Source organism: Mesoplodon mirus (genome assembly GCF_964341445.2).
Source record: "Mesoplodon mirus genome assembly, chromosome: 19".
In the NCBI taxonomy this organism is placed as follows: domain Eukaryota; kingdom Metazoa; phylum Chordata; class Mammalia; order Artiodactyla; family Ziphiidae; genus Mesoplodon; species Mesoplodon mirus.
In genome coordinates, this window is record NC_138995.1 from 53,308,709 (window position 1) to 53,334,445 (window position 25,737).

The following is a 25,737-nucleotide window of genomic DNA, read 5'->3' on the forward strand; positions in this document are numbered from 1 at the left end:
TCTTAACCCCGTCTCTGTTGAGGGGGTGGCTCTTACTTGGAGTGGCCTGGGCTGCCTTGAGCCTATCTGGGTATTTCCTTGTGCTGGCAGCCCTCACCCTGTCCTTGAAATGGTTCTGGCTGGGTAGCAGACTCTAGGTGGTGTGGGTGAAATTTGGGACTGGTTTAAGGCGGGGACAAGACCCGAACATAGGCTTCCTTGTGCTGCTGGAGAGGGAGGGCAGGAGGGAACTGGAGACCCCGTTCCTCCCTTAGGCACTCTCTTGCTCACAGTCCACGATGGCTTGGTCCTCGGTGTTTCTTGGTGTTGTCTTGCTGTCTGCCTTCCCAGGTCCTGGTGCCGGGGGCTACCCGATGCCCAAGCTGGCTGACTGGAAGCTGTGTGCTGACGAGGAATGCAGCCGTAAGAGTTGGGGGTTGGGGGCGTTGGGGGCTTGGATTGCTAGCCTGTGGGGAGGGTGCTGTTGCTCCCTTCTGTTCCTTCCCCAGACCCCATCTCCATGGCCGTGGCCCTTCAGGACTACGTGGCCCCCGACTGCCGTTTCCTGACCATACGCCAGGGCCAAGTCGTGTATGTCTTCTCCAAGCTGAAGGGCCGAGGGCGGCTCTTCTGGGGAGGCAGCGTGAGTCTTGGGAGAACAGAGGAGGAAAGGGTAGGGTGGCTGGGGTGGGCGTGCACCCTGATTTTTCACCTGAAGGGAAAATCTGAGGGAGTGAACTGAAATATAGTTTTGGAGGGGAGGCTATTGTGGTCTACTTTACTTTGTTTAGCAATTATTAGGGCACCTACTATGGTGGGTACAATAAAGAACGACCCCTTTTATTCTAATGGAGGGAGACAAGCCATCAAAGATATCAGCAAGTATGTGCTGCTTTGAGAATTAATATAAAGTGACTGGGTGACTAATTCACATGGGGTGGTCAGGGAGGACCTTCGAGCGTGTGACTTTAAGCTGGGATTGGAATGACAAGGATGGAGCAAGCCAAGTCGAGATCAGGGAGAAGAGAGTGCAAAGATCTTCAGCAGGAGTGAGCTTGCCATCTTCCCAGACCCCGGCTTTTAACTCCTCTTCCCCAGGTTCAGGGAGATTACTATGGAGACGTAGCTGCTCGCCTGGGCTATTTCCCCAGTAGCATTGTTCGCGAAGACCAGACCCTGAAGCCTGGCAAAACTGATGTGAAGACAGATGTGAGTGTCTTGGGGGCTGGCAGGGACTTGGAGGGAGGGCCCTTGGGCAAAGATGCTCCTACCCTTGGCTCCCTGGCATCCTAGCTGTATGCGCTGGAACAAATCCCCTGCCTTTTCTTATCTGAAAAATGAGTGATTTCTAAGTCCTAGTCCGATTGAGAGGTGCAAAGGGTAGAGGGCTCTAGGCTAATTTGCATAGCACTTGTGCAGCCAAACCTGGCGCCTATGGCTGCAGCATTTGGTAAAACCACTAGATCCTTTGTGGTGTGACTGCTAGTTTTCTCCCCACTGTTTCCCCTTTCTCTTTTTCAGAAATGGGATTTCTACTGCCAGTGAGCTCAGTCTACCGCTGTCTCGGCTGTTGTTTCTCCCTGACTTTATGCAAATACATCAGCCAAGTGCAAACTATGGGTCTCGGTGGTCTTTGTGGTGGGTCTCTAGAAAGGAAGTGTTTCCCCAGGCTTCTTAATCTAGCCAATCACCCCACTGACTGTGGTAACGTCAGTGGTTGCTAGGCAGAATTTCACGGACTAAAAGCTCTTTGCTCCAAGCTGGGTACCAGAGGTGGGCTCGTAAACTTAGGTATTACAAACAGATGAGAAGATGGAACAACTAAACAGCCAAACTGGGGGGTTATAGTGTCTTCTCTAGACCAATAAGAGAACTATTGAACTATTGGGAATGAGCCAATTGGACCATGAGGAAGACATAAATCACAGAGCAGACGTTTTCTAGGATTTCTTGGAAGATTATCCGCAAAGGGAGGTAGGAGGTTAATTTGTGCGTATCATGCGTACCATCCCAGCTTTCATCCTCCTTTTCTTAGAGATCAGTACGCCCCAGCTCTGGATCGGCTCCTACCCCTGCTCCCTTCTTTGCATCCGTATCCCCGCCCCCAAGTCCTCTTCTACCCAATCTGGAATCTCGACTCTGCCCACGGACACCCGGCCAAATCCGTTTCTCTGCTCGGCGAAGCGTCTCTGGCACCGCCAATCGCTCGTATTGGTCCCGCCCCTTTAGGCCCTGCCCCTCTCTCCCCACCAATCTGCGCTTTTGTCCCGCCCCCTGCCTGCAAAGTCCGCCAATCCTTGTCTTGGAAAGCGTGGCCTGGTGTCCCGCAGCATTAGCGGGTCGCGCCGGAGGGGGGTGGAGGCGGAAGTGGCGGCGCCGGCCTGGGGAGTAGGAAGGAGCCGGGGCTGCAGCCCGAGTGGAGCGGCTGCCAGCCGAGGAGCAGGCGCGGCCGCGTCGCCATATTGCGGCCCTAAGCGGCCGCGACCGAGTCATGGCTGAGACCTACGGTGAGGGTGGTGGGCGGAAGCTGGGGTCTGGGGTCTGGGCCCAGAAAGGATGCGGCCTGTGGGTATGGGGCGGGGCTTTATATGTCAGGGGGCGGGGTCAGGTATTATGGGGCAGGGCCTAGTTGATGCTGGGAGGGGCTTAGTGGGTCTGAGGCTGGGCTTAATCAGTTTGGGCGGAGCCTGAGGGTCTGGTGTCTAGGCGAAATAGATCTGGGGCGGGATTTGAGGGCAACAGTCCTGATGGATCATGGTAGGTCTTGAGGGGAAGGGTGAGCCTTAATGTGTCTGGGCGGAGCCTGAGTGGATGGGGCGGGGCTGATTGTGTGAATGGCAGGGATCAACCTTGATGGGCTGGGGGGACGCTGAAGGGATGCTCTGGGCCCTGGGATTACTCTCAGAGAGGTCTGGAATGCGGTTGGGGGTGAGTCGTCCTTTAGGCGGTGGGGCTAATGGCAAGGGGTGGGGCTTAAGCTTGAGAATAGGGGTAGGGCGTTGGGCTGAGGGAGGGATGGAGGGACTGAGAATTGGAAAATATGGATGGATGGATAGATAGGAAGTAGGAGAACAGGGTGCGGTAAAAGGAGCACTGGTTTAGGGGTCAGAGGGAGCTGCATTCATTCAACAAACAGAGAAAAGCAGAGGGAACTATGCAAAGACCCTGAGGTAGGAACCAGCTTGTCATCTTTAGGGAGTAGACTAAAGGCCAGAGGCTGGAGTGGAGTGAATGAATCAGAAAGTGGTAGGAGCTGAGTTGTGGGGGGCAAGGGCAAGATTGTAGTCCTTGATAAAATGGTGAATCCCAGCTCTACCTAGCAGTGGGATCTTGGACAAGTCAGTTAACCTTTCTGGTCTCAGTTTCCTCATCTGGAAAATGGGGATAATTATTAGTATATCTCCCTCACAGAGTTTTCCTGAGGGTTGAGTTGTTGATGTAAGTAAAGACCTTTAGAACTGTGCCTGGTATGTGGTAAGCACTATATAAGAATTATCCGTTACAGTTGTTACCCACTGTTCTGTATCTGTCTGTGTCTGTTCTCTCCCCATAATTGTGATGTTCTTTGGATTCCGTCTTTTCATGTCTATCTTTCTCTCTGCATGGGTTTCCTTGAATCTGGCTCCATCTGCTCAGACTTCCTCTTCAAATTCCTGGTGATTGGCAGTGCAGGAACGGGCAAATCATGTCTCCTTCATCAGTTCATTGAGAATAAGTGTGAGTTTCTGACAGTGGTCCTGGGAGCACTAAACTGTGGGCATGGCCATGGTGTGGGCAAGTAGGCAGCTGCCGGGGTGGGCAGGGGCAGGGCTGGCCAGAGGTACAACTCCAGTGCTGGCTGCCTGGTCCTTACCTTGGTATATGCTCTTTGCTAGGCCCTCCTTGAGCCTCAGTCACCCCAGAAATGAGAATGGGTTTGTACCAGCTGAGGAGGCCTTAGAGGACAGGGAATCCTCTGAGCCCCCGCACTGCCTCTTCTCCCCCTCCCACTCCCAGTCAAACAGGACTCCAACCACACAATCGGCGTGGAGTTTGGATCTCGGGTGGTCAACGTGGGTGGGAAGACCGTGAAGCTACAGATTTGGGACACAGCCGGCCAGGAGCGGTTTCGGTAGGTGGGCTGGGCCCCCATGGAGAGAAGGTAGGGGAGAGGGGAGGAGAGAGGAGGGATAGAGGCGTGCAGAGTTACCTGGAAACATAATGACAGGAGCAAGGAGACGCTGAGAGGGCAGGCAAGGTAGAGGGAGAGAGAGAGAAAGAGACTGATGAGCAGGTCCATGTAGTCAAAGAAAGAAGGCATCTTGGAGAGAGGACGGCAGAGACAATGAGAAAAAGAGATTGAGAAGGAAGCATAATGAAGAGTGAGAGGGCCAGGGAGGGACTGCAGACCCTAGCGAGACTCTGTGGGATAGACCCATGTGGCTGGAGGGACGGAGACTTGTCCCCAGGGAGAAAAGAGGCCTGGAGACAAGGAGATGCTTGAGGTGGGGCGAGGGGTAGAGAATGACAGAGAATGACTAAAACAGAAAAGGAAACTTGAAAGAGAGATACAAACACTCAGGAAGAGAGAGAGAAAGAGAGACAGACTAAGAGAGAAGAGAAAGAGAAGGGAGATAAGGAGACTCAAAGAGAAACAGGCGAGAGACAGGGAGAGTGGGACAGGGGTGGCCAGAGAGATGGAGAAATGGATGTTTTGTGGGGAGAGGGAAATGTGTAGGACTCAGCACACAGTATGTCTTCAGGACATCTCTGCAGAAAAGGTGACAGACACATGGAAACCCTGAGTCTGGGAAACAGACAGCAGGGAGAGAGAAGCAAGGGAATCCAGTCCATGGGGAAGCGTGGTCCCTGGGCAGCACTGAGTAGCTTCTGAGTTAATATTTGTGTGTGAGTTCTCTGCGTGAGGTGCACAGAGATAGAGACTGAGAGGGTGGAGGGGAGATAGGTGTACGACGTGCACCGGGCTGGCTGTAAGTGCTCCATAAATGCGGCATGATTGCATGAGTTCCAGAGGGACCCAGCCTGTTCCAGGGAGAAGCAGACAGTCGGCCACTCTGGGAAGGGGGCCTCCCCCAACCAGAGCAAGAGAGGGCCAAGCGGATGTAGTTGTGTAGTGCTTGGCTAGGACTGGGCAAAGGGGGGATGACAGAAAATGTTGAATGAATGAATGAATGAATGGGAAAGGGTGAGGACGACAGAGCCAGAGCAACAGAGATGGAGAGAAATAGAGAATTAAAGATACACATGCACACAAGAGACAGAAAGGCACGGACCAATGAAGAGATGCAGAAAGACGGGGACACAGAGGGAGTCAAAGGTAAGAAGAGAGAATTCCCTGGCTGTCCAGTAGTTAGGACTCAGTGCTTTCACTGCCGCGGCCCCAGGTTTAATCCCTGGTCAGGGAACTAAGATCCCACAGGCCAAATGGCATGGCCAAAAACTTTTAAAAAATGAAAAAAAAGGTAGGGAGACTGAGGCGGAGGCAGGCAGCTAAGTGCGATAGAGATTGAGGGAAACAGAGAGACCACAGGTGGGAGAAACTGTAGACCACGGCCGGGTTTGGGGGATGGGCCAGCAGTGAAGGGGGGCCTCCGAACCACCAGTCTCTCTCCGCAGAGGGGGGCAGTCCTGGGGCACACCCCAGCCTCGGGGGTGACTGGGTCCCCCTGGCCCCACAGGTCGGTGACACGGAGTTACTACCGAGGGGCGGCTGGAGCCCTGCTGGTGTATGACATCACCAGGTGGGTGCACGGAGTGGGGCGGGGTGGGGCCTGGGCTGCCCCCGACCCGCGTCCGCCTCCCTCCTGGCTCCCTTCTCCACAGCCGGGAGACCTACAACTCGCTGGCCGCCTGGCTGACGGACGCCCGCACGCTGGCCAGCCCCAATATCGTGGTCATTCTCTGTGGCAACAAGAAGGACCTGGACCTGGAGCGTGAGGTCACTTTCCTGGAGGCCTCCCGCTTTGCCCAGGAGAACGGTGAGGGCTGGGCGGGGGGGCTATACAGTGGGGCCCATGGGCCTGCAGGGGAATGTGGAGATTTAGAGGTCTGGGTTCAAATCTGGGTGTTGCCACATTGCAAGCTGTGTGAGCACTCTGGTCCTCAGTTTCCTCATCTGGAAAGCTGGGATCACAGCGTTTCTGCTTCACATAGTGCATAACGGTTAAGGGATATGGTCCATGGGGGCTTCTCAGCACTGCCTGGATGGATGGGTGCTTGACTCACGGTGGCTGCTAAGAAGGTTTCGACCACTGTGGGGAGGCAGCACAGGGTATTGGTATAAGGTGGAGACTGCAAACTCTGATGGCCCTAGGGGACAGGTACATTTTACGAGCAAGGGAGAGGGGACAAGGTAGACCCCAGGTTAGCAGGCACTGGCACTAGGGGAGTAGACAAGACTGACAGCCACATCAAAAGGTATGCAAGTATACTATCATCAAAAAGACCACAAATAACAAATGTTGGCAAGGATGTGGAGAAAAGGGAACCCTCCTACACTGTTGGTGAGAATGTAAATTGGTGCAGCCACTATGGAGAACAGTATGGAGGTTTCTCAAAAAACTAAAATTGAACTACCATGTGACCCAGCAATCCCACTCCTGGGTATAGATCTGAAAAAAACAAAAACACTAATTCGAAAAGATACATGTACCCCAATGTTCATAGCAGCATTATTTACAATTGCCAAGATATGGAAGCAACCTAAGTGTCCATCAACAGAGGAATGGATAAAGAAGATGTGGTACATATATACAATGGAATACTACTCAGCTGTAAAAAAGAATGAGATAATGCCATTTGCAGCAACATAGATGGACTTGGAGGGCATTATGCTAGGTGAAATAAGTCAGACAGAGAAAGACAAATACTGTTTGGTATCACTTATATGTGGAATCTAGAAAATAAAACAAACTAGTGAAGATAACAACACCAACAAAAGGTAAGCAGGTCTCAACTCATTTGAAAACATCATGTTGGCCACAATCTTCTGGCCTAGGGTCTGTCCATGTTCCTCTAGTTTGTAACCTGCAGGTTTAGAGGATTTGCCATTAGAAAGATGTGGATTTGAATCCTGGCTCTTACTTACTGTGAGATGGCTGTCATATGGCCGGTGGGTGGACTGTGATGGGCCTGTGCTAGATGGTGCTGGGGACACAGTGGTGAAGACAGCCCTGGACCCAGCTCTCATGGCCTCACAGTCCGGGGGGCAGGGGGAGCACCATTTCCAGACAGTGACAGCCCAAAGAGGTCAGGGCTGGGAGCGGAGAGGCACAGGGGTCTGTGGGAGCCCAGAGGAGGCACCTGACTCATCCTGGGAGGTCAGGAGGACTTCCTGGAGGAGGAGATGTGAGCTGAGCTCTAAAGGAAGAGCTCGGTGGGTACCTGGGGAAGGGGGCCTTCATGGCAGGGGAACAGCATGTACGGAGGCCCACAGTGAAGGCAGAGGTGGGACGTTTGAGGAACAGAACAAGAAGCAGCAGGTCAGAGTCGGAGTGGAGGATGGGGACTGACCGAGGGCCTGACCTTCCGAGTGTCTGCGCCCCCAGAGCTGATGTTCCTGGAAACCAGTGCTCTCACGGGTGAGAACGTGGAGGAGGCCTTCCTGAAGTGTGCCCGCACCATTCTGAACAAGATCGACTCAGGTGAGGCCCCCAACTGCCCGGAGTGGGAGTGGAAGGCAAGGTCCAGAGGTCTCCAAGGGACCAGTTCTCACCTCTCTGCTTCCCCCAGGTGAGCTTGACCCCGAGAGGATGGGCTCCGGCATTCAATATGGTGACGCCTCCCTTCGCCAGCTGCGGCAGCCTCGGAGCGCCCAGGCCGTGGCCCCTCAGCCCTGCGGCTGCTGAGACCTGCGGAGCCAGGTGGGATACTGGGGACTCAGGCTGCAGGGCTGGTCTCCTGACAAAGGGGAGTACGGAGCCGAGACAGAGACACAGAAAAGGAGAGACGATGAGAAACAGAGTGAGGAAGAAAGACACGAGAACACTTGAGTTAAAGGGGCCATCTTCCCGGCCCTGGGAAACCACCCGTCCTTCCCACCCCACCGCCAGCTCCCTGCCCTGCATCTCTGACCCTCCCATTCATAATTCATCACATGTTTGTTGAGTGCCTCCTCTGCGCCAGGCCCTGTTCCCGGCACTGGGGCTATAACAGTGGGGAAAACAGACAAAAATCCCTGCCTTCATGGAGGAGATGGTTAATAAACAAGATACACAAGCAAACTGTATAGTAGGTAGGGCGATAAGAGCTATGGAGAAGAATCAAGGAGGGAGGGGAGGTGGAGGAGTGGAGTGTTAAATAGGATGATGAGGGGAGGCCTCACTGAGAAGGTGACATTTGAGCAAAGGCCTGAAGGAGCTGAGGGAGGGGTCACGTGGGGACCTGGGGGAAGAGTGTTCTAAGCAGAGAGAACGGCCAGTACAAAGCCCTGAGGTAGGGTCCTGCCTCCTCCCCTGGGTAAGGAAGTCCAAGGAGGCCAGCGTGGCTGGAGTGGAGTGTGTGTGCGTGCGTGCGCGCGCGTGCGTGCTGGGGAGTAGGTGCGCTGGAGATGAGGTTGGGGTGGGAGGAAGCAGGTGAGTTAGGGCCTTGTGGGCCACGGGAAGGACCCTGGCTTATAAGCTGGGTGGGATGAGAGCTGTAGGAGGGCTCCGAGCAGAGAAGGGACAAGATCTGATTGATTCAGGTGTTCACAGGGCCCCTCTGGCTGCATATAGAGGAGACACTGAAGGGGGCAGGGGTGGTTGCCTGGAGACCAGTGAGTAGGCCACTCCAAGGTCAAGGTGAGAAGGTGAGAGACGATGGTGGACAGGATCAAGGTGGGGGCGGAGGAGGGGTTGCGAAGTGAATAGGTTTGTACCCTCCCTGGTCTGTGTCTCCAGGCTTGTCCCCTCCTCATGTAGTCACTGGGTCTTCCTAAAGCACAAATCTGATTCCTTCCCTCTCTTTTCTGGTAACCTCTCCCCCTCCTCCAGGAAGCCGTGCTTGTTCCCCTGTGCTTGGTCCAAAGTCCTTGACAGGCTTGAAAGTTCCTACAGGATTTGGTCCTATCCCCACCTCTCTGCGGGTGTGTATGTCTTGACAATTCTTGTCTCTGTGCTTCATGCCCACCCAACCCTCCACCCCACAGCCACTGGCAGCTCCAGGATGGTTGTGGAGCAAAGTGTTTAGTCTTTGGATATATGTACTTAGAGAGCAGAGCCAACATAACTTCCTGATGAATGGATATGGAATGTGAGAGAGGAGTCAAGGATGAGCTCTTTGGGCAGGGCTCTTTTCCTTCCAGGATTTTGCGTCTGCTGTGCCTGTGTTCCCTTCTGGCACCAACTCCCATTCATCATCAGGTCTCTGCTAAAATGCCTCTTCCTGCAGGGAACCTTCATAGGCTTCCCAAATGGGGTCACTCCCTCTAGATGGGCAGTCTCACAACTGCCCCTCCTTTTCAAAGCGTTCAACTGACAGAGTTGATCATTGTTATCTGTATGGTGTTTGTCTAACCCATCTGAGAAGGTGATAGATCACAGACTCCAGAGCTGGGCTGCCTGCGTTTATACTCCAACTCTGTCGCTTCATAGCTCTGGGCAAATTCTTTATCCTCTCTGGGCCTTGGTTTCCTCATCTGTAAATGGGGCTAATGATAGTACCCAATGTAAGTGTGGAGAAAATTAACTTAATTCATGTAAAGTGCTTAGAACAGGGCCTGACAGTCAGTAAACTACAGTGCTTAGAACAGGGCCTGACAGTCAGTAAACTGACTTGATAAATGAGGGCTGTTTATTATTTTTCTTCTTCTTATCTATTTTAAAGACTCTGGGCTATGTAGAATCAGATGGGTGTGTACTCTTCGCCTCAGAGCTTAGTTTTGAGTCTGTTTCAGGGTGTTCCCTCAGTGAGTCAAATGTAGTAAGACTGCATTTTCAAACTTTGTTGATTGCACTCTACAGGAGGAAATATACTTTATCTGTTGATCTAATACAGTCACACACGTATAAAACTAAAACACACATTCTCGTATTAATATTCTTTCTCTTAAAATTGAGGTGAAATTCACATAACAAATTTAGCCATTTTAAAGCATACAATTCAGTGGCATTTAGTACATTCGCAAGATTATGCAACCACCACCTCTGTCTAGTTTCAAAGCATTTTCATCACCCTTAAAAGGAAACCCTATACCCTTTAAGCATTCATTCTCCATTCTCCCCAGCCTCTGGCCCCCACCCATCTGCTTTCTGTGTCTATGGACCAACATATGAAGCACTCTGAAATTTCTTTTTTTTTTTTTAATATGTTAACATTTTAATTTTTATGGTATTTTCTATTTTATTCTGTCACAATTGCTCAAGGCCCACCAAACTGATTTCCCAACCCACTAATGCAGTTGTACACATTGGAATCACCTGGAGAGCTTTAAAAGATACTGATGCCCGGGCCTTACCTCAGAGATTCTGAAGTGATCTGGGGATTTCTAGAAGCTCCCAGGTAATGCTATCTGCAGATAACTACAAAAGAGGAACTGATGTGTCTCCTCGGTTTGGAAAACACGGGAATGAGACCTACAGCCTGGATGATCCAGGAACATAGAGGAACACAGAGGTGCAAAGGTGGGGACACAGAATGTAGACACTGAGTTGCCCCTCTACAGACTCAAGGAGACAGCTCTCTGAGGCAAGTAAACAGGGAGGTGCACGTGCCCTCAGCTCTAGAGCCCCAAAGTCCCTGCAGACAAGAAACAGAAAGTCAGACAATGTAGAAACTTTGGGAGAAAGAGAAAAGTATGGACAGACAGGCACAGTTAGTCGGGCAGGAAGATACCCAGAAATGAGACAGAGACACCAGCCGACAGACCCAAGATCCCTCCAGTTCACGGCACACTTTTCTTTCAGCTCTCCCGTTCTCCAGGACCAGCCCTGTCCTTCTGGCTGGGGCCCAGACCCAGGCCCTGGGAGACTGAGCCCCTTACCTGCCCTGGCCCCAGAGAAGCTGCCCCGCCACCTGTCCCCCTTCCCTGGCCTGGTGGGGCCTGGCTGAGGGGCAAGACTGAGCCACGGGGGAAGGGGGAATCCGTACCTGCTGCTGCTTCCTCTGTCTTGGCTAACCCCTCTTCCCCCTGAACCCCTAACCATACTCAAAGAGTTTCCAAAGCCCGAGACCAGGGCCATTTGGCCTCAGCTCCCCTGGCCCTGCCACTGCGAGTACGTGTTATTTATTACCTTACCTGGAGGCCTGTCCCATCCCCACCCCACCCCCATAAAGCATTGTTTACACCTGTGTCATAGCCTCCGTCATTTTGGGGTGGTGGGGAGGGAGGGGGGGCAAAAGAGGTCACCGACAGTGTTTGGGGGCTATGTTTTTGGGTTGGACATGGTACGGGGGTCCACCATGATGCCATGGCTCAGATGTCTGTTGTAGAGGGAGTTTGCCCAAATACATAACCCTAATGTCCCTCTGTCTGTGAAGGGTGTGATGGGATCTGTAGGAATGTGTGCTGTTTGTGTGTGTGACACTGTTGCTTATGACTACTCTGTGTCCTTGGTGATTGTGAGGCTGGCGTTGTTTGGGACACCAAAGCTAGGGAATGAGAATTCAGGCCTGTAGTTGAGCCCTGGGTCTGGGCCCCGTGGGTGATAGCTATGCATGTCTGATGCCTGAAAGTCTGAGGCAGTGTCTATTTGGTGTGTGACTGTGTTTGTGTGCCCCTGAGGTCTGTGTGTGTTTTGCTGTGAATTTGACTCCTTTGATACACTTGTGTGTGACCATGAACCATGTGTGTGCCCCTGAAGACCGTGTGGGCTTTTGTGCCACCGGGACTCCTGTGCATATTTGAGATCAGTGTGTTGCCTCCTGTGTCCAGGTGAACCTCTGACACCCGCACATGCCCTGCCAGGGACAGGTGCAGCCCACTGAGGACACTCCCAACTGTTCTCCCATCCCCAGTTTGGCCTTAAACCACCCTCAAGGGAGGCCTGAGTCCCTGCTCAGCCTGGGTGCTGGCAGAGGGGGTGGGACATTTAAATGACCTCATCTGTATAGTCCTCCCAGGTCAGGTAGGTCGTCCAGAGACTCGAGGCTGTCATGCAAATGTCTTCTCTGAGTAGCTTTCCTAGGTTGTTTTATTCGGGCGCCACACAGTTGTCCCGATGGGGCAGGGTGGAGCGGGTCAGAATGTTTGCACGTCCCTTCTGGTTCTTTTTCCCTTCTCTCAAGGACGTTCCGCTCTTTTTTTCCTCCGTTATGAAAAGTCCTCATGTAAATTACTTACTGTCGTGCAAATTTACATACATTTCCCAACTAATTGCCCAGACGTTTCTCAATATTCCTATTCTTGGGCTGTGAGAAGGCGGAGCTGTCTATGTAAATAATACCGATGATCTGTATGCCGCTCCCCTACCCGGCTACTCATCGTTCCGCCGCGTTCTCGGCTCCAAGGGGGCGGGCCTGTCTATGTAAATAGGCTTATTTGCATACCCCTCCCACTCGCTTGGCATAATATGTGCCGAAACTCCCCCACCGGATCCGGCCCTTCCTGACTGTGTTCCGCCTCTCGCGCAGAAGGGGCGGAGCGGAGAATGCATAAAAACCTTGCGTCGGCGACTGGTCCGCTTCCCCTTTCTCGAGGGACACGGTGTTCTGAATTTCCTCGCCCCGCCCTTCGCGGCTCGCGCCTGCGCAAGTCCTGGTCTCCTCCGCCCGGATGCGGTCACGTGCCCACCGGGCGAGGCGGGGGCGGAGCGTCGCGGGTGGTGGGGGCGGGGTATGGCGCGCTGTGCGGCGCAGGGCGGCTGGCACAAACGGCGGCGCCGGGGCCGGAGGAAAAACCTCGGTGAGGAGACCGCGGGGAGGGCATGGAGCGGGGCGGAGAAGGCGGTTGAGGCCGGGCGCCGGCGCGAGCCGGGCCGGGTGCGGGGGAGCGCGCCCAGCACTCTGTGGCGAAGCCTGGCGACCCTGGGGAGGGGAGGGTGGGGGTGGGGCGTGGGGGAGGGAACGCGCGCCGGGCATGTTAAGCGCTGGCCGTTGGGGGGGTTGGGGGGGAGCAGGGAGCGGGCGGAGGGGGAGGGGAGGGGAGGGGTGGGGACACGGGGTTCCAGCGGTCCTTAGGCCTTGTCTTCGTCTCCTGCTGTGCCCCGAGGGGCCCCAGGACCCGCACTGAAGGGACTTGGGAGGGGGGCGCTTTTTCCGTCGTCCTTTCCGCGAGTGCATGAGCCCTCCTCCACCCTTCCCTCTGTCGCTGTGGACCCCGCTCCCACGGGTCCCTTCCGTCTGTCTGTCTCAGGACCTCCCTTCCGTCTGGGTGTGTGTCAGCCCCTAACGGGCTTCCTCCTGTTGGGCTGGGTTCTGCCCGGCTGTCTCAGGCCCACCCTCCCTGCTCTTCTCCGGTGTGTGTTTCTGTCTCTGGACCCCCCAGTTTCCACGGTCTGTAGGTCCCCACATTCCCTCTGTGTCTTCCAGGCAGATTCCCCCTCCCGCCCCCCCCCCGCCCCAGCCCCGGTCTGTTTGTTTCTAACTCTCCTACTTCCCACTCCGCCATCCTTTTCTACTTCAAGTCCCCTCCTTTTCTGTCTGTGGGTCTGTGTCTGAGGATGTCTCTCGCCCACAGCTCCCACTGCAGTCCTCTGCCTGTGGGTCATCTACCCAGTCTCACCCCTCCAGCTGCCCCCTTATTGCCCCTTGTCTCTTAGTGATGCCACCCAAGTCCCAGAGTCTTTTTCCCCACGTGGCCTCAGGTTTTGGGGTCTTTGTAGCTAAGTCTGTCTAACTATCTACTGCCCCTGCCACTCCCCACCCCCGCCCAGCCCTCTTCCCTCTAGCTCTTCTCACATTCCTTTTTCTCTCTCTTTCTGTTTCTCTCTCCAGCCACCGTGACAGGTCCCTTCCCAAGCCCCTAGGGACAGCAGAGGACTTGGGGACCAGCAAGCACCCCCAGGGCACGAGAAAAGCCTCTGCCATCTGCCCTGCCTCATCCTGCCCCACGCCAGGCCCAGCCGCCCCGGCCCCCGGCTGCATCAAGTGGAGGAGGAGGAGGTGGAGGAGGGTGGCACCATGGGCCTGGGCCGTGCCCTCCATGCCCGGGGGATGAAGACACTGCTGCCATGGACAGCCCGTGCCAGCCGCAGCCCCTGAGTCAGGCTCTCCCTCAGTTGCCGGGTTCGGTGTCAGAGCCCTTGGAGCCTAGCAGGGCCAGGATGGGGGTGGAGAGTTACCTGCCCTGTCCCCTGCTGTCCTCCTACCACCGTCCAGGAGGGCCTGGTGAGGCCTCGGCGGGGAGTGGGACCCCCAGAGCTACAGCTACTTCCACCACAGCCAGCCCCCTGCGGGAGGGCTTCGGTGGGCAGGATGGCGGCGAGCTGCGGCCGCTGCAGAGTGAGGGTGCTGCGGCACTGGTCACCAAGGGGTGCCAGCGACTGGCAGCCCAGGGCGCCCGGCCCGAGGCCCCCAAACGGAAATGGGCAGAGGATGGTGGGGATGCCCCCGCCCCCAGCAAGCGGCCCTGGGCCAGGCAGGAGAACCAGGAGGCGGAGGCAGAGGGGGAGGGCTGCAGCAGTGGCAGTGGTGAGGCCAGCTCCGGGCTGAGGGAGGAGGTGCTGCCCGCTGCACCTGAGCGCCTGGCCCTGGACTATATTGTGCCCTGCATGCGGTACTATGGCATCTGCGTCAAGGACAGCTTCCTGGGGGCGGCACTGGGTGGCCGAGTGCTGGCAGAGGTGGAGGCCCTGAAGCGGGGCGGGCGCCTGCGTGATGGGCAGCTAGTGAGCCAGCGGGCTATCCCGCCACGCAGCATCCGTGGGGACCAGATTGCCTGGGTGGAAGGCCATGAGCCAGGCTGCCGAAGCATCGGTGCCCTCATGGCCCACGTGGATGCTGTAATCCGCCACTGTGCTGGGAGGCTGGGCAGCTACGTCATCAATGGGCGCACCAAGGTGAGGCTGCAGGGACCGGGTGGGGGGGTGGGGGGCTGCCCGGCACTTGTTGGATGCCTAGTGCTCTGAGCACCAGTGGGTTTGGAGATAGGCTTCTGGGGTCACAGAAGAGTTCAGGCAGCTCTGGCGCAGGGACTGTTGGAGCTCACTTTGGGCTCTCACTCCCTGTGGCCTTAGTTTGTGTACCTGTAAACCATGGGTTTGGTCCGTAGTCACCATGGTTCTTGACCTTGCCAGGGATCCTCCTGAAGAACCTGAGGAGAGGTGCTGACTGTCATAGTCCCACATCTGTGCATGGGCCATGGTGGGGTTCACAGCCGCCTGATGTCTGCTCATGGATCCTAGACCGAGAATGTTCAGTGTAGACAGGCACAGGTTTCTGCCTCTGCCGTCTGTACCTGTCTGTCTGCCCCTTTGTTCTTCCCTGTTCCCTTATTTTCTCATCTACTCGTGTATGTCTAGTCCATCCTGTCCATTGTCTGTCTTTGGTCTGTTTGTTCTGTCTCCCGGGTAGGAGAACCAGAAGGGGGAGGGGGGAGGGGGGCAGTGGTGAGGCCGATGCTGGGCTGAGGGAGGAGGCACTTGCCCACTGTGCTTGGTGCTGGGCTATATTGTGCATTGTATGCCATACTATGGCATTTGCATCACGGACGGCTTTCTGGGGGTGGCTGTGTGCTGGCCCAGATGGAGGTTATGTCCCCATCTTTCCCATCCCTCCCCATCCTAGACCCTGTCCTCCATCCTGTCTGTTCTGTCTCTCCATCACTTTATCCTTGTCTGGCTCTGGTCTGTTTCCTTGATCCTCTGCCCTTGTATCTTTTCTTGGTCCCTTTCTCTTGTTTTAGAGTAGCAGTTATTAATCTTTTTCTTTTGGAACCTGGGCCTTTTTAAGTATCTGCCAAAAACCACAGACCCTGTCTTAAGAAAAATGCTCATTTGACTGGAGTTTATGGTCAGTGATCAGGGCCTTCTGGGCCTGCAGCTGCCCATTCAAGAACCTGGGGTTAGGAGCCCTGCACAAGACAGTAGTCCGTAGGGCCTTTTGGCCTGCTGACGTGGTAATTCTCCTCACGGAGGGGTGTGAGGATCCTGGCCTTGAGTCCAAGGTTTGGTGGTGTTAGGACAAGGCCCCGTAGGGAGTGCCCACTGCACAGCACCAGTGATGCCTGGCTGATGGCACAGACTGTGTTTTGCCCTGCAGGCATGAGGCTGTGCTCCTGATGTCCTCTCCCTCCTCCCTCAGATCCCGTCTTGGGTTCTGTCTCTGCAGCTTTCGTCTCAGGCTGGAGCTGGCTCGGGGACTAGGGCTCCCTCGGGCCGAAGCCATACTGGCTTCCCCACCCCAGCTGGAACTTGTCCTGCTTCCCTCTCCCTCCTGTTACTTTGGTAGCTGGAGGGCCAGAGGCGGCCCCTCCCAGGGGCGGGAGAGATCAGTGGGAATCTCCCGTAGCCACAAGGTGTTCAGCACCTTCTCCCCAGGGTCACCCATCCTCACAGGAGGAAAGTTGGTGGGGAGACCACAGGAGTTGAGTGGCCAAGGGCAGGATGCTTCTCTGAGCCTCCGTTTGCTCATCCACAGGATAGGAAAACCAGGTTAACTCCCCAGCTAGGCTGTGGCCATTTCGGGAGGGGAGGGGAGGGGAGAAGGCGCAGATCTCTTTTCCTTTGGTGCCTTGGATGTGGTTGGGAGCAGGCCCTGGAGGGGTGGTGGGGTGGGTGTTGAGACTTTTTAACCCTGGGAGGTAAGGACAAGACTGGCTGGACTAAGAAGGGAGGGGAAAAGCCAACCCAGCCACTGGAGTTCCTCTCAGACCCTTCCCTGCCCCAGTGAGGCAGCAACTGCAGGCTTCCTCCCCAGGCTCTGGAGTAAGACAGTGTGGGGTGGTCACGGTGATGGGGGGGCTCAGATCACCAGTGTGGTTTCGGCTGGTAACAACCTGCCTCTCGGTGGTCCCTGAGTGCCGCTCCTGTGCTCTTTTGCCTTCCTCCTCTCCCTAGTTCCTCTGCTCAGTTGACCTGCAGGTGGGAGAGAATTGACTCCATTGGCATCAAGGACTACCATAGGTGACCCCGGGAGGCCCCTTTAAGAGCAGTTTGGAGGTGGGGCCGGCTGCTGTTGGCTGAGACCTGGGATTCTGCTTGGGGGGGGGCGGGGTGTGCATGCACAGTGATCCTAGCTGCCCCTTCCTGGAGATGGAAGTGTGAGGAGCAAGTTTCCGTGTTACTCTGGTTGTTGTCCCTTCCCTTGTGGGGGCAGGAAGTAGATGCTTCTCTGGGGCCGGAGGATGCCACCCCCAGCCCCACTCCCAGGTGAGTATACGTGGGGGAAGGGGGGCCTTAAAGGGCCTGTTCCTGTGCCTACCTTGACACACACAGGAGTCCCATTCCCTGGCAGACTACAGAGTGTGTCCCTGCCTGCGTGGTGCGAGACCCTGTGAGGGTGCACGGGAAGGACGGATTGGAGGCCCTGAGACCCAGGGGAGTGCTTTTAATTAGCAGCTCCCTCCTTGGCACTAGGGGGACAGGCCTGGCCCTAGGGGCCGGTACTAGGTAAACAGGTGCCTGTGCTGATTTTGCACTGCGAGGGATGGAATGGGAAATGAGCCCAGGTGCCTTCAGCTAGAGGACTCGAGGTGCTCCTGGTCCTGAGACCTGAATAACACAGGGGACCAGTGGAAGAGTGTTCAGGCAGGTCTAGAGGCCTTGAGGATGAGCTTGGCCTGGTCAGAGAAGACTGAGGAGGATTTCGAGGCTGGAGATAGTGTATGAGGCTAGTGGCCTTGGAGGCTGTGGTCAGGAATTTGTGTTCTCTTGGGCTGCAGCGAGGAACTTGAAGGGGTTTGAGCAGTGGTGAGCTGGAGTACAGGGCCTCTGGCTGCTGTGGGGATGGGTTGTGCAGGAAGAGGCTGCAGCACTGGACCCCTTCCCCACCCCACCCTCGAGCACAACCGGCAAAATCTCCAAAAAAGTAGTTGTTAGCTCCACTTCGTGGATGAGGAACTGGAGACGGGGAAGCTCAGTCATCTGCCCAGCATCACAGCTTATGTGGCAGCACTGAGACTTGAACCCAGGAGATAGGTCTGCAGGAACACCTGGGCCCTTTTCCTCACATCACATCCTTCATTTTGCTGGGTACCTGATGAGAAACAGGCCCGGAGTGGCTAGGCCCAGGACTCAGAATGGCCAGGGCTGCCTAGGGCAGTGGCGGCTATCCAGGAGAGGAGGCGAGAAGCCTGTGGCTAGACCTGTACACACACACAAGCCAAGACCTGGGACAAGGTCTGACTCAGATCTGTGGGGGTCAGGAGCCTCCAAAGTCATGTTCTTGGAGGGGTTCATGCTGCTGCTGTAAACCGAAGGTGTTTATTAGCCCCATTTTTACAGATGAGGTGTTTTGAGGCCCATTCAGGTGATGAGACTGTCCAAGGCTACTTGGCAGGTTATCCTTGGAGTTGGGATTAGATCTCAGGTTCTGGTCACATTCTAGGTTTTGGTACCTGTTCAGTTGTGTAGGAGACAGATTATTTAGCGGGTATTCTTTATAGTTAAGGTCAGTGGTTCTCAACATCGCTGCACATAGAATTACCTGGGGAACCTTTGAAAATTCCAGGCTCCACCTGAGGCCAAGTACATCAGAACCTCTGAGGTCGGCCTGGGTATCAGTGTCCCAGGTCATTCCAGCTCTACTACTCAAGGAGAGAACTCCTGGTGTGGGGCTGTGAGGCCACATCCCTGCGCACCAGGAAATGTTTAAATTGCTTTTATCCTAGTGAAATGTCTGACGTGGGGTCAGGTTATCTTTAAAAAACGAAGCCCTCAGTTGGTAATTGAGCTGCATGTCGGTGCCAGACACGGGGGGTGGGGGTGGGGGTAGGGGCCTGAGGTGTGTGTGTGTGTGTGTGTGTGTGTGTTTGTGTTTTGGGCTATTGGGGCCCAGGAACTGAGGTTTCCTGTGGATGGAGGCTTGGTTGAAAAAGGAGAAAAGGAGAAAGTCTGGGTGCTGCAACCCTTGGAGCCCAGGACACCTGAGGAAAGATGAAGGGCTGAGAGGGGTGAGAAAGAGGAGGTGATGGCTGCTTCCTCAAAAGTCCCTGCCAGCTAGCCTCAGTAAACCCTCTCCGTCTGTCTCTGCCAGGCCATGGTGGCATGTTACCCAGGTAACGGGCTGGGGTACGTGAGACACGTTGACAATCCCCATGGCGATGGGCGCTGCATCACCTGCATCTATTACCTGAATCAGAACTGGGACGTCAAGGTAGGATGTTGGGGGTGGGGTGGCGTGCATCCATTGCATTTTCCTTTCCCAGCTCAGCTTCTAGCACTGTCTCCTTCCTCTTCCCAACCCACTGGGGGGCGGTGGAATGTGCCCAGTGGCTCTTTCTGGGAAATGGGACCTCCTCTTCAGCTGACTGTGTGGCGGCAGTTCCCCCCCTTTGGGGAATGGTGCTGTCTGCCCAGCCCCCAGCCTAACGAGCACTTCCCCCGCCCCATTTCCTGTCTTCTTAAGTAGCTTCCTGCCCATCTCCATGGTGATGCAGACTCTGGGTTGTCATTCATTTTGAGAGCCTGAGTGGCGGGAGGGAGTGATGTGTGCAGTTATTATGCCCCCTGGTGGGCTCCTGGGGGCCGGCAGTGCAAGGCGGGGGCTCTAGGCAGGACTCCCAGCCTCCTGCCTCATCCTCTGGCGCATCCTTCAGGTGCATGGCGGCCTGCTGCAGATATTCCCTGAGGGCCGTCCCGTGGTAGCCAACATTGAGCCACTCTTTGACCGGCTGCTCATTTTCTGGTCTGATCGGCGGAACCCCCATGAGGTGAAACCAGCCTATGCCACCAGGTATGGTCCATACTTCCGGGAATGTGCCCAGGTGCTCCCCCTGTGCCAGCAAAGTCTTGTCAGACCCCTGAAGTGACTAGGAAGTGATGGAGTGCCAAGAGGGGGCGGCTCAGGGTGGATATAGTGGCCGGAATTGAAGAAAAGTGATCTCTAACCACCCTCTGGGGCTGCTCTGGTCTCCAGGTACGCCATCACTGTCTGGTATTTTGATGCCAAGGAGCGAGCAGCAGCCAAAGACAAGTATCAGCTAGGTACCGGCTTCCCAAACAGTGTCCCCTCCCTCAAGTCCTTCCTAGTCCATGTACCTCCCTAGGCCTCGAGCCACCTCATCAGTCTCTCACTGAATCCTGTCACTCATTTTTCCCCATCTTTGCCTACCTTCTCTAGACAGTTCACTCTCCTGGTATCCCCAGCATGAGCCCCATCCCTTCTGGTCATCTCCCCATCTTCCCAGGTTTCCTTGGTCTCTTAGTTCCGTCCCTGATGACTCAGTCTCCTGTCCCCCTTCACCCCCAGCATCGGGACAGAAAGGTGTCCAAGTACCTGTATCACAGCCGACTACACCCACCTAGGGGCTAGCCCCAGAGCTGCACGGACAGACAGCTTGCCCTGACTTCGGGAGAGCCCTGGGCCCCGGTGCTGCCCGTCACGGTGCCTGCTCCTTCCCCGCCACTGCCGCTGCTTCTGACTTTGCCTCTGTTCTGCCTGGTGTGGAGGGCTCCATCCATCGCTGAGGACCAAGGAGGAGGAGAGACCTCTGCTGCCCTGGGGTGGGGGCTGGGGTTGTGACCTGGGCAGAGGCCGGTGTTGGGGCTGCCATTACTGAAGCTGGGGGCCTGTGTCCTGCCCTGTCTGGTCATGCATGTCCCTCTCAGGTTTGGAGAGCTGGAAGGAGGCATTGCCACCTCCCACCAGAATGCAGGATTTGGGGTTGGGGTGAGTCATGGCCTCTTGCTGGCAAAGGTTTGTGGGGGAGTATCCCCAAGCCCCCCACTCCTCCAGCCTGGAATGTGAAGTGATTCCCCAACCCCTTTGGCCATGGCACCTTTTGGACTAGGCTGCCGCCGCTTGGGCAGCATAAAAGGTGCCGGGAGGAGCATGGGTCTGCAGGTCCTGTCAGCCAAGAAATAAAAGTTTACCTCAGAGCTGCACACATCTGACTGACTGACTCACTCCCTGTTGGTAAGAAGACTCCTCCATCTGCAATTCAGGGCCTTTATTGACCAAAGAGGGTAGGGAGGTCTGAGAGCCAGTGAGCGGAGGGTGGCTGAACCTGACTTCAGCGGGCCACCAGACAGAGTTGGAAGGCTGGGGGCACGTTGCCCAGGCCAGTGCACTGTGGGGTGAGGTCGATGTTGGCGGGGCTCCCCACAGTTCTCAGGCAGAACTGCTGTAGAATGGAGGTGAGGGAGATCTCGGATCGGGCCAGGCCTGCACCCAGGCCCACTGCTTTCCTGGGGACCTGGGGGTGTGGAATGAGAAACCCATGCACCCCACGGCACGTCCAGGCTGGTCCCCTACCTGCCCAGCCCAGACCTGGGGCAAAGGGCATGAGGGAGTTGTTGCTCTGGAACTCATCCTTGTCATTCAGGAAGTTGGTGGGACTGAAACAGCCTGGGTCCTTAAATCAGGTGAGATTCTGGTGTACAGACACAAGGAGAGGAATCGTGAAGGTGCCCTGGGGAGATGTGCAAGGGTTACTTGAAAAATTGGCAAGCGACTCTTCCAAACATCCATCCAAGACCCCATTTCGAAGCCAGCAGCAAGGAAGGCCGCCTACTTTCTTGCTCCCAGAGTCAGCGGCTGATCTGTTAATAGGCCCTCCCCAGCCCCTGCACAGGATCCCGTCTTGGTGGTGGACACCTTGGGCAGGGAGTGGCTGCGCAGGTGGGCACCACAGGTGAGGGCGCGCGGCAGCTCCATCAGTAGCACGCTGCAGGCGCCCTGGATCTCCTGCGGCGTGTGGAGGAGGAGGGCAGGCGTTCCGGGTCTCCAGATCTGGGGCACACATGCGACCTACCACGGGATCCCGCTCCGCCTGCGCTTTGGTTGGGGCCGGCAGAGATGTGAGCTATGCGTACCCCAGCCTCCAGCCAGCCCAAAGCCCTAGCCGCCTGATCCCTAGCTGTCCAGCTCACAAGCCTGCCACCTCTGGGTATTTGAGCAGAATGAGGAGTCCACAGCGCAGAGTGGTGCTTGTGGTTTCAGTACCGCCAAGGAAGCGGTTATGCGTCGTCATCACCAATGTCTCCTGGAAATGGCTCTCCGGGTCCTTCTATTCCTGTGGGTAGAGGAGCCAGGCGTCTGCTGGTGGGCAGCAGGGCCCTGTACCTTATCCGTTTGATCCAGGAAGCAATCGATGAAATTGCAGGGTTCCCCGGGCTGCCGGTTGCTGCTGGGTTTGCTGAGAGGTGAAAACTCTAAGCTTTGCTAAGTTTCGGAAGATTCCGTGGTGTGGGCCTGGGAGCCATTTTAGGAGGGAGGGGAAAATGTACATCTGGGGGGACAGGAACTCAATAGGACCTTGAACAAGACCATTAGTTTCCCTATGGGGAGACTGGACCAGGACTTTGATGTTGTCGGTTCTAAAACTCTTCCATTCCAAGATTCTAAGACTGCCCCATTCTAATGATCCAATGTAGGTAGGTCCATGTACTCGAAATTTGGCATAGATTGGGCACACGAGGGAGGGATGGGAGCCGACCCTCTCACCTCACCCCATCTGGAACTCATGATGCAGAAGTTGTCATTGAAGAGGTCCAGGAGCCTCAGGAACTCCGGGTCCTCGTAGCCATAGCGGTTCTCAAAGACCACGGAACACATAAAGTTAGATACAGCATTATCTAGTAGCCGCTGGGGGTCGAACGGAGCTCCTGGGAGTGGGAACATGACAAGGTCATACGCTGTGGCTCGGCCCCCACTCAGCTCTTGGGTTTACTGGCTTCATTCCACCCAAACGCCTTCCCTAGGCCACACCCACAACAGGTCCCTATCCTTTTCCGACCAGGCCGTACCAACGCTGTCTTGAAATTCGCAAAGCAGACATGGCGCCTCTTCCAGGACACGGTTCTCGATGGTCCGCGTACCCAAGCCGAACTCCCTAAGTGCTCCAAGAGCAAAATTGCGCAGCGTCCGCCAGCGCTGCCCGTTAGAAACCACGATGCCTGGGGGAGTGGAACAAAGAAGGGGACGGGCTGGGGAGTTAGCCACGCCCCATCCCGGAAGCATCCCGTAGTGGAGTCGACTTCCTCGCCACTCTTCGCTCTGCTTCATTTACAGGTCTTTTGGTTGCTACCCCGGCCTTCTCGGCCCTATCCACACATTGGCCGCACCTCTGCTGGTCCCGATTCCTGATCCCCGTGCTTGCTCTCTTTGGCCTTGACTCTTAGGCTCTTCTCTTCTACTGGCTGCACAAGGATCCAGCCTCCCCCACCCCCATTCGACCCCTACACTGTGGCTCCTCCCCAACCTCTCCTCAGAAGCCTTGACTCTATTAGGCCCTGCTCCATTTCCCCCGGTCTCGCTCTGTATCGCAAACTGGACGTTCCCGGCCCGCACTTCCGCCGTCCAGGCCTCACCGTTTCCGCGTGTGAAGCGTTCGAAGACTGCCCCGGCCCCGCGGCCGGCGACGGCATCCGCTTGCGGCACTAATGCGTCCCGCTGCGCCGCGTAGCTGCATAGCACCACTGCAGGGCGCGGGCCCAGCCACACCGTGAACACCGGACCCCAGCGGCCAGGGAGCTACACGGAGCCGGTGCTCAGCGGGCCCGGGTCTGGGCTCCTGACCCCTCCGCCATCGAGACCCCAGAGCCCGGCCCCCACCTCCCTTCTCCTTCAGACCCAGGGGTCCAGCCCCACCGCCTTCCCTCAAACTCTAGAAGTCCAGGTCCCCAGCCCCCTGCACCCTCAGAACTAGGTATCTGGGCCCTCAGTACCTCCCCAGCCTTGAGCCAGAACAGACCTCTCTGCTCCCCGTCCCCTGGGACCAGACTGCCCGCCCCAGGCTCCTCCTCCCTTGGGACCCAGGAGTGGGTGGGGCGGGGGTGGCAGCGCGACTCCGCCCTGAACCAGGAGCTCAGGGCCACTGCCCCTTTTCCCTCCAGATCTAACTTCCCACCCACAGTCTCCTTTCCCGGAAGGCAGGACTCCAGGCCCCTCACCCTCTGTCAGGACTCACGGGGTCCGAGCCCTCAGCTCTGTCTTCATTCAGAGAAACAGGAGTTCTAGCCCCCAGCTCCACCTCCAGGAATCCAGAATCCTGTTACCCAGCCCACTGTCGGGGCTGCCTCCGTGAGTGCACGGTCCAGGTGTCCAGACTCGAGCTGCAGCAAGTTCCACAGAAGCGGGAGCGGTACGGGCCCAGGGATAGGGCCGCCTGCGTCTGAGCGCCGGGTGCACCCCAACCCCGTCTGGCTGCCTGCACCTCTTCGTCTCTCTTTGATTCCCTTGGGGTCTTGGGTGGAGCAGGGATGGAGACTGAAAGTGGGAGGGGTGGCCGCCTTTGGGATGCTCATTCTGTAATTCCCCAACCCAAAATCTGCCCCCTGCCCCCAGCCCTATCACTTCTGACCTTGGCTCCTCCTGGCCTTTTTTTTTTTTTTTTTTTTTTTTTTGTGCCTGCCTCAGCCTGTCCTATTTGGTAGCCTTAATGCACTAGCATTTTCATAGCATACCTGGTCAACAGGTGCACCCTCCTGAACCCCCAGCACCTGTGGGTCCATCTCACTTGGCCTGTAGCTGTGCATTCCTAATGCCCTGGACACCTCTGGGCCCATGACCACTGAATGCTGTACCTTGTACTTCTGATAACTCAAAACATCCTGACTGCTAAATACACTTCTTAGAACACTCCTGGTGATGTGTCCATTCGCCTGGCACTCCTGTGCCCTGTGCCTGTGATTCCTGGGGACTCACACCTGAGCCCTTGTCACGTCCACACCCATTGCTCTTGGGGCTCTGTATGCCATACATGTCTCCCAGATGCTCACTCAAGTCCCCTAGCGTCCTGGTGCCCATCAGCTTGGCACTTCCATGCCTATCCTATGACTCCTGGCTGCCTTCCCACGGTTGACACCCTTGTATTTCCACACTTAAGCCCTGCCCTGAACTCCTACCATCTCTATTCCCAACGCTCTGGCTCCCAGATGCCCCAAATGTCCTATGCCTATGCTGCTACACCCCTGGTCTCCAGTCCCTCAGACTCCTCAGTGGGTACCCCCCCCCCACGATGCCAGGCCACGATGGGCCGGGGCGGGGGTTGTGGCTGAGTCTGTACTTGGAACAGACTGTTCAGGAATGCGGCCCACCCTGCCACCCACCCTGCCGGGCTGGATCTAGCCTTCCACCAGGTGCCTGGCACAGGGCCCAGACCGGGGGAGACGGTGAGGGGGCTGTGCAGAGTCTGGGACAGGGCTTGTCTCTAGGAGTGTCTCTCTCACTCCCAGTCTCTGTGTTTCTCTGTTCATCTCTCTCTCTTTCTCTCTCTTCCCATTTCTCTCTCTCTGTTTCACTCTCAGTGTCTACCTCTGTTCACGTTTGTCTTCTCTCTCGTGCGCTCTGTTTTCAATGTCTGTCTTTTTCTCTCCCTGCCTCTTCCAGTTTGTCTTTACCTTAATCTCCCTCTGTCTCTGCTTTCCCGTCTTCCTGCCTGTTTGTGTAGCACGTCTCCCTACCTGTCAGCCTTTGTCTGTCTGGGAGCCTGGTGACTGGCAGGGGCTGAGGGGCAGGGCAGTGCTCAGAGGCACTGACTCTGCAGACCGCAGGGCTGCAGCAAGCATGCCCTCGCCACCCCCTCCCCCAACTCCCACCCCAGCCTCTCCGATGGATCCTCTTTCTCAGGCTCTTTTCAAGAGCAGGCATTTTGTCTTGTTCACTTCTGTATCCCCAGCACGTAAAATAGTGCTCAGCATACAGTTGGCACTCAGTAAATTTTGCTGAATGAATGTATGGCTTTCTTCATCCCTATTTCTGTCTCTGTTTCTCTCTCTCGCTCTCTTTTTTAATTGGAGT

At 56.0% G+C, this 25,737-nt stretch overlaps 3 protein-coding genes and 1 pseudogene across 7 annotated transcripts; 3 read left to right on the forward strand and 1 right to left on the reverse strand.

Moving 5' to 3' along the window:
• Positions 1-2,044, forward strand: MIA (MIA SH3 domain containing). Of its 2 annotated transcripts, XM_082607460.1 has the most exons (4): positions 1-402; positions 489-622; positions 1,078-1,188; positions 1,501-2,044. In XM_082607460.1, exons 1-4 carry the CDS (start codon positions 279-281, stop codon positions 1,522-1,524), a joined length of 393 nt encoding a protein of 130 aa, XP_082463586.1. In that variant the 5' UTR covers positions 1-278; the 3' UTR covers positions 1,525-2,044. The 2 variants fall into 2 exon arrangements, with proteins under 2 accessions (XP_082463586.1, XP_082463585.1); XM_082607459.1 differs by having other exon boundaries at positions 1,078-2,044.
• A 267-nt stretch (positions 2,045-2,311) lies between these two features.
• RAB4B (RAB4B, member RAS oncogene family) lies at positions 2,312-13,963 on the forward strand. 3 transcript variants are annotated; one of them, XM_082607457.1, is made up of 8 exons: positions 2,312-2,486; positions 3,616-3,696; positions 3,976-4,090; positions 5,658-5,720; positions 5,803-5,957; positions 7,527-7,622; positions 7,711-7,841; positions 13,831-13,963. In XM_082607457.1, exons 1-7 carry the CDS (start codon positions 2,471-2,473, stop codon positions 7,824-7,826), a joined length of 642 nt encoding a protein of 213 aa, XP_082463583.1. In that variant the 5' UTR covers positions 2,312-2,470; the 3' UTR covers positions 7,827-7,841; positions 13,831-13,963. The 3 variants fall into 3 exon arrangements, with proteins under 3 accessions (XP_082463583.1, XP_082463584.1, XP_082463582.1); XM_082607458.1 differs by lacking the exon at positions 13,831-13,963 and adding an exon at positions 8,952-10,854; XM_082607456.1 differs by lacking the exon at positions 13,831-13,963 and adding an exon at positions 10,863-11,244 and having other exon boundaries at positions 2,316-2,486.
• Positions 13,964-14,065: 102 nt separating this feature from the next.
• On the forward strand, positions 14,066-20,509 carry EGLN2 (egl-9 family hypoxia inducible factor 2). Its single transcript, XM_082607451.1, has 5 exons — positions 14,066-14,894; positions 19,030-19,149; positions 19,592-19,728; positions 19,912-19,979; positions 20,245-20,509. The coding sequence occupies exons 1-5, from the start codon at positions 14,067-14,069 to the stop codon at positions 20,298-20,300; spliced, it is 1,209 nt and encodes a 402-aa protein (XP_082463577.1). The 5' UTR covers position 14,066; the 3' UTR covers positions 20,301-20,509.
• A 16-nt stretch (positions 20,510-20,525) lies between these two features.
• On the reverse strand, positions 20,526-24,503 carry LOC309794792 (cytochrome P450 2F2-like; annotated as a pseudogene). The gene is made up of 6 exons (XR_014296232.1): positions 24,402-24,503; positions 23,307-23,469; positions 22,743-22,892; positions 22,441-22,601; positions 21,871-22,225; positions 20,526-21,771 (listed from the first exon to the last, which is right to left on the reverse strand). The product of XR_014296232.1 is annotated as a cytochrome P450 2F2-like (transcript).
• Between the last annotated feature and the right edge of the window lie 1,234 nt (positions 24,504-25,737).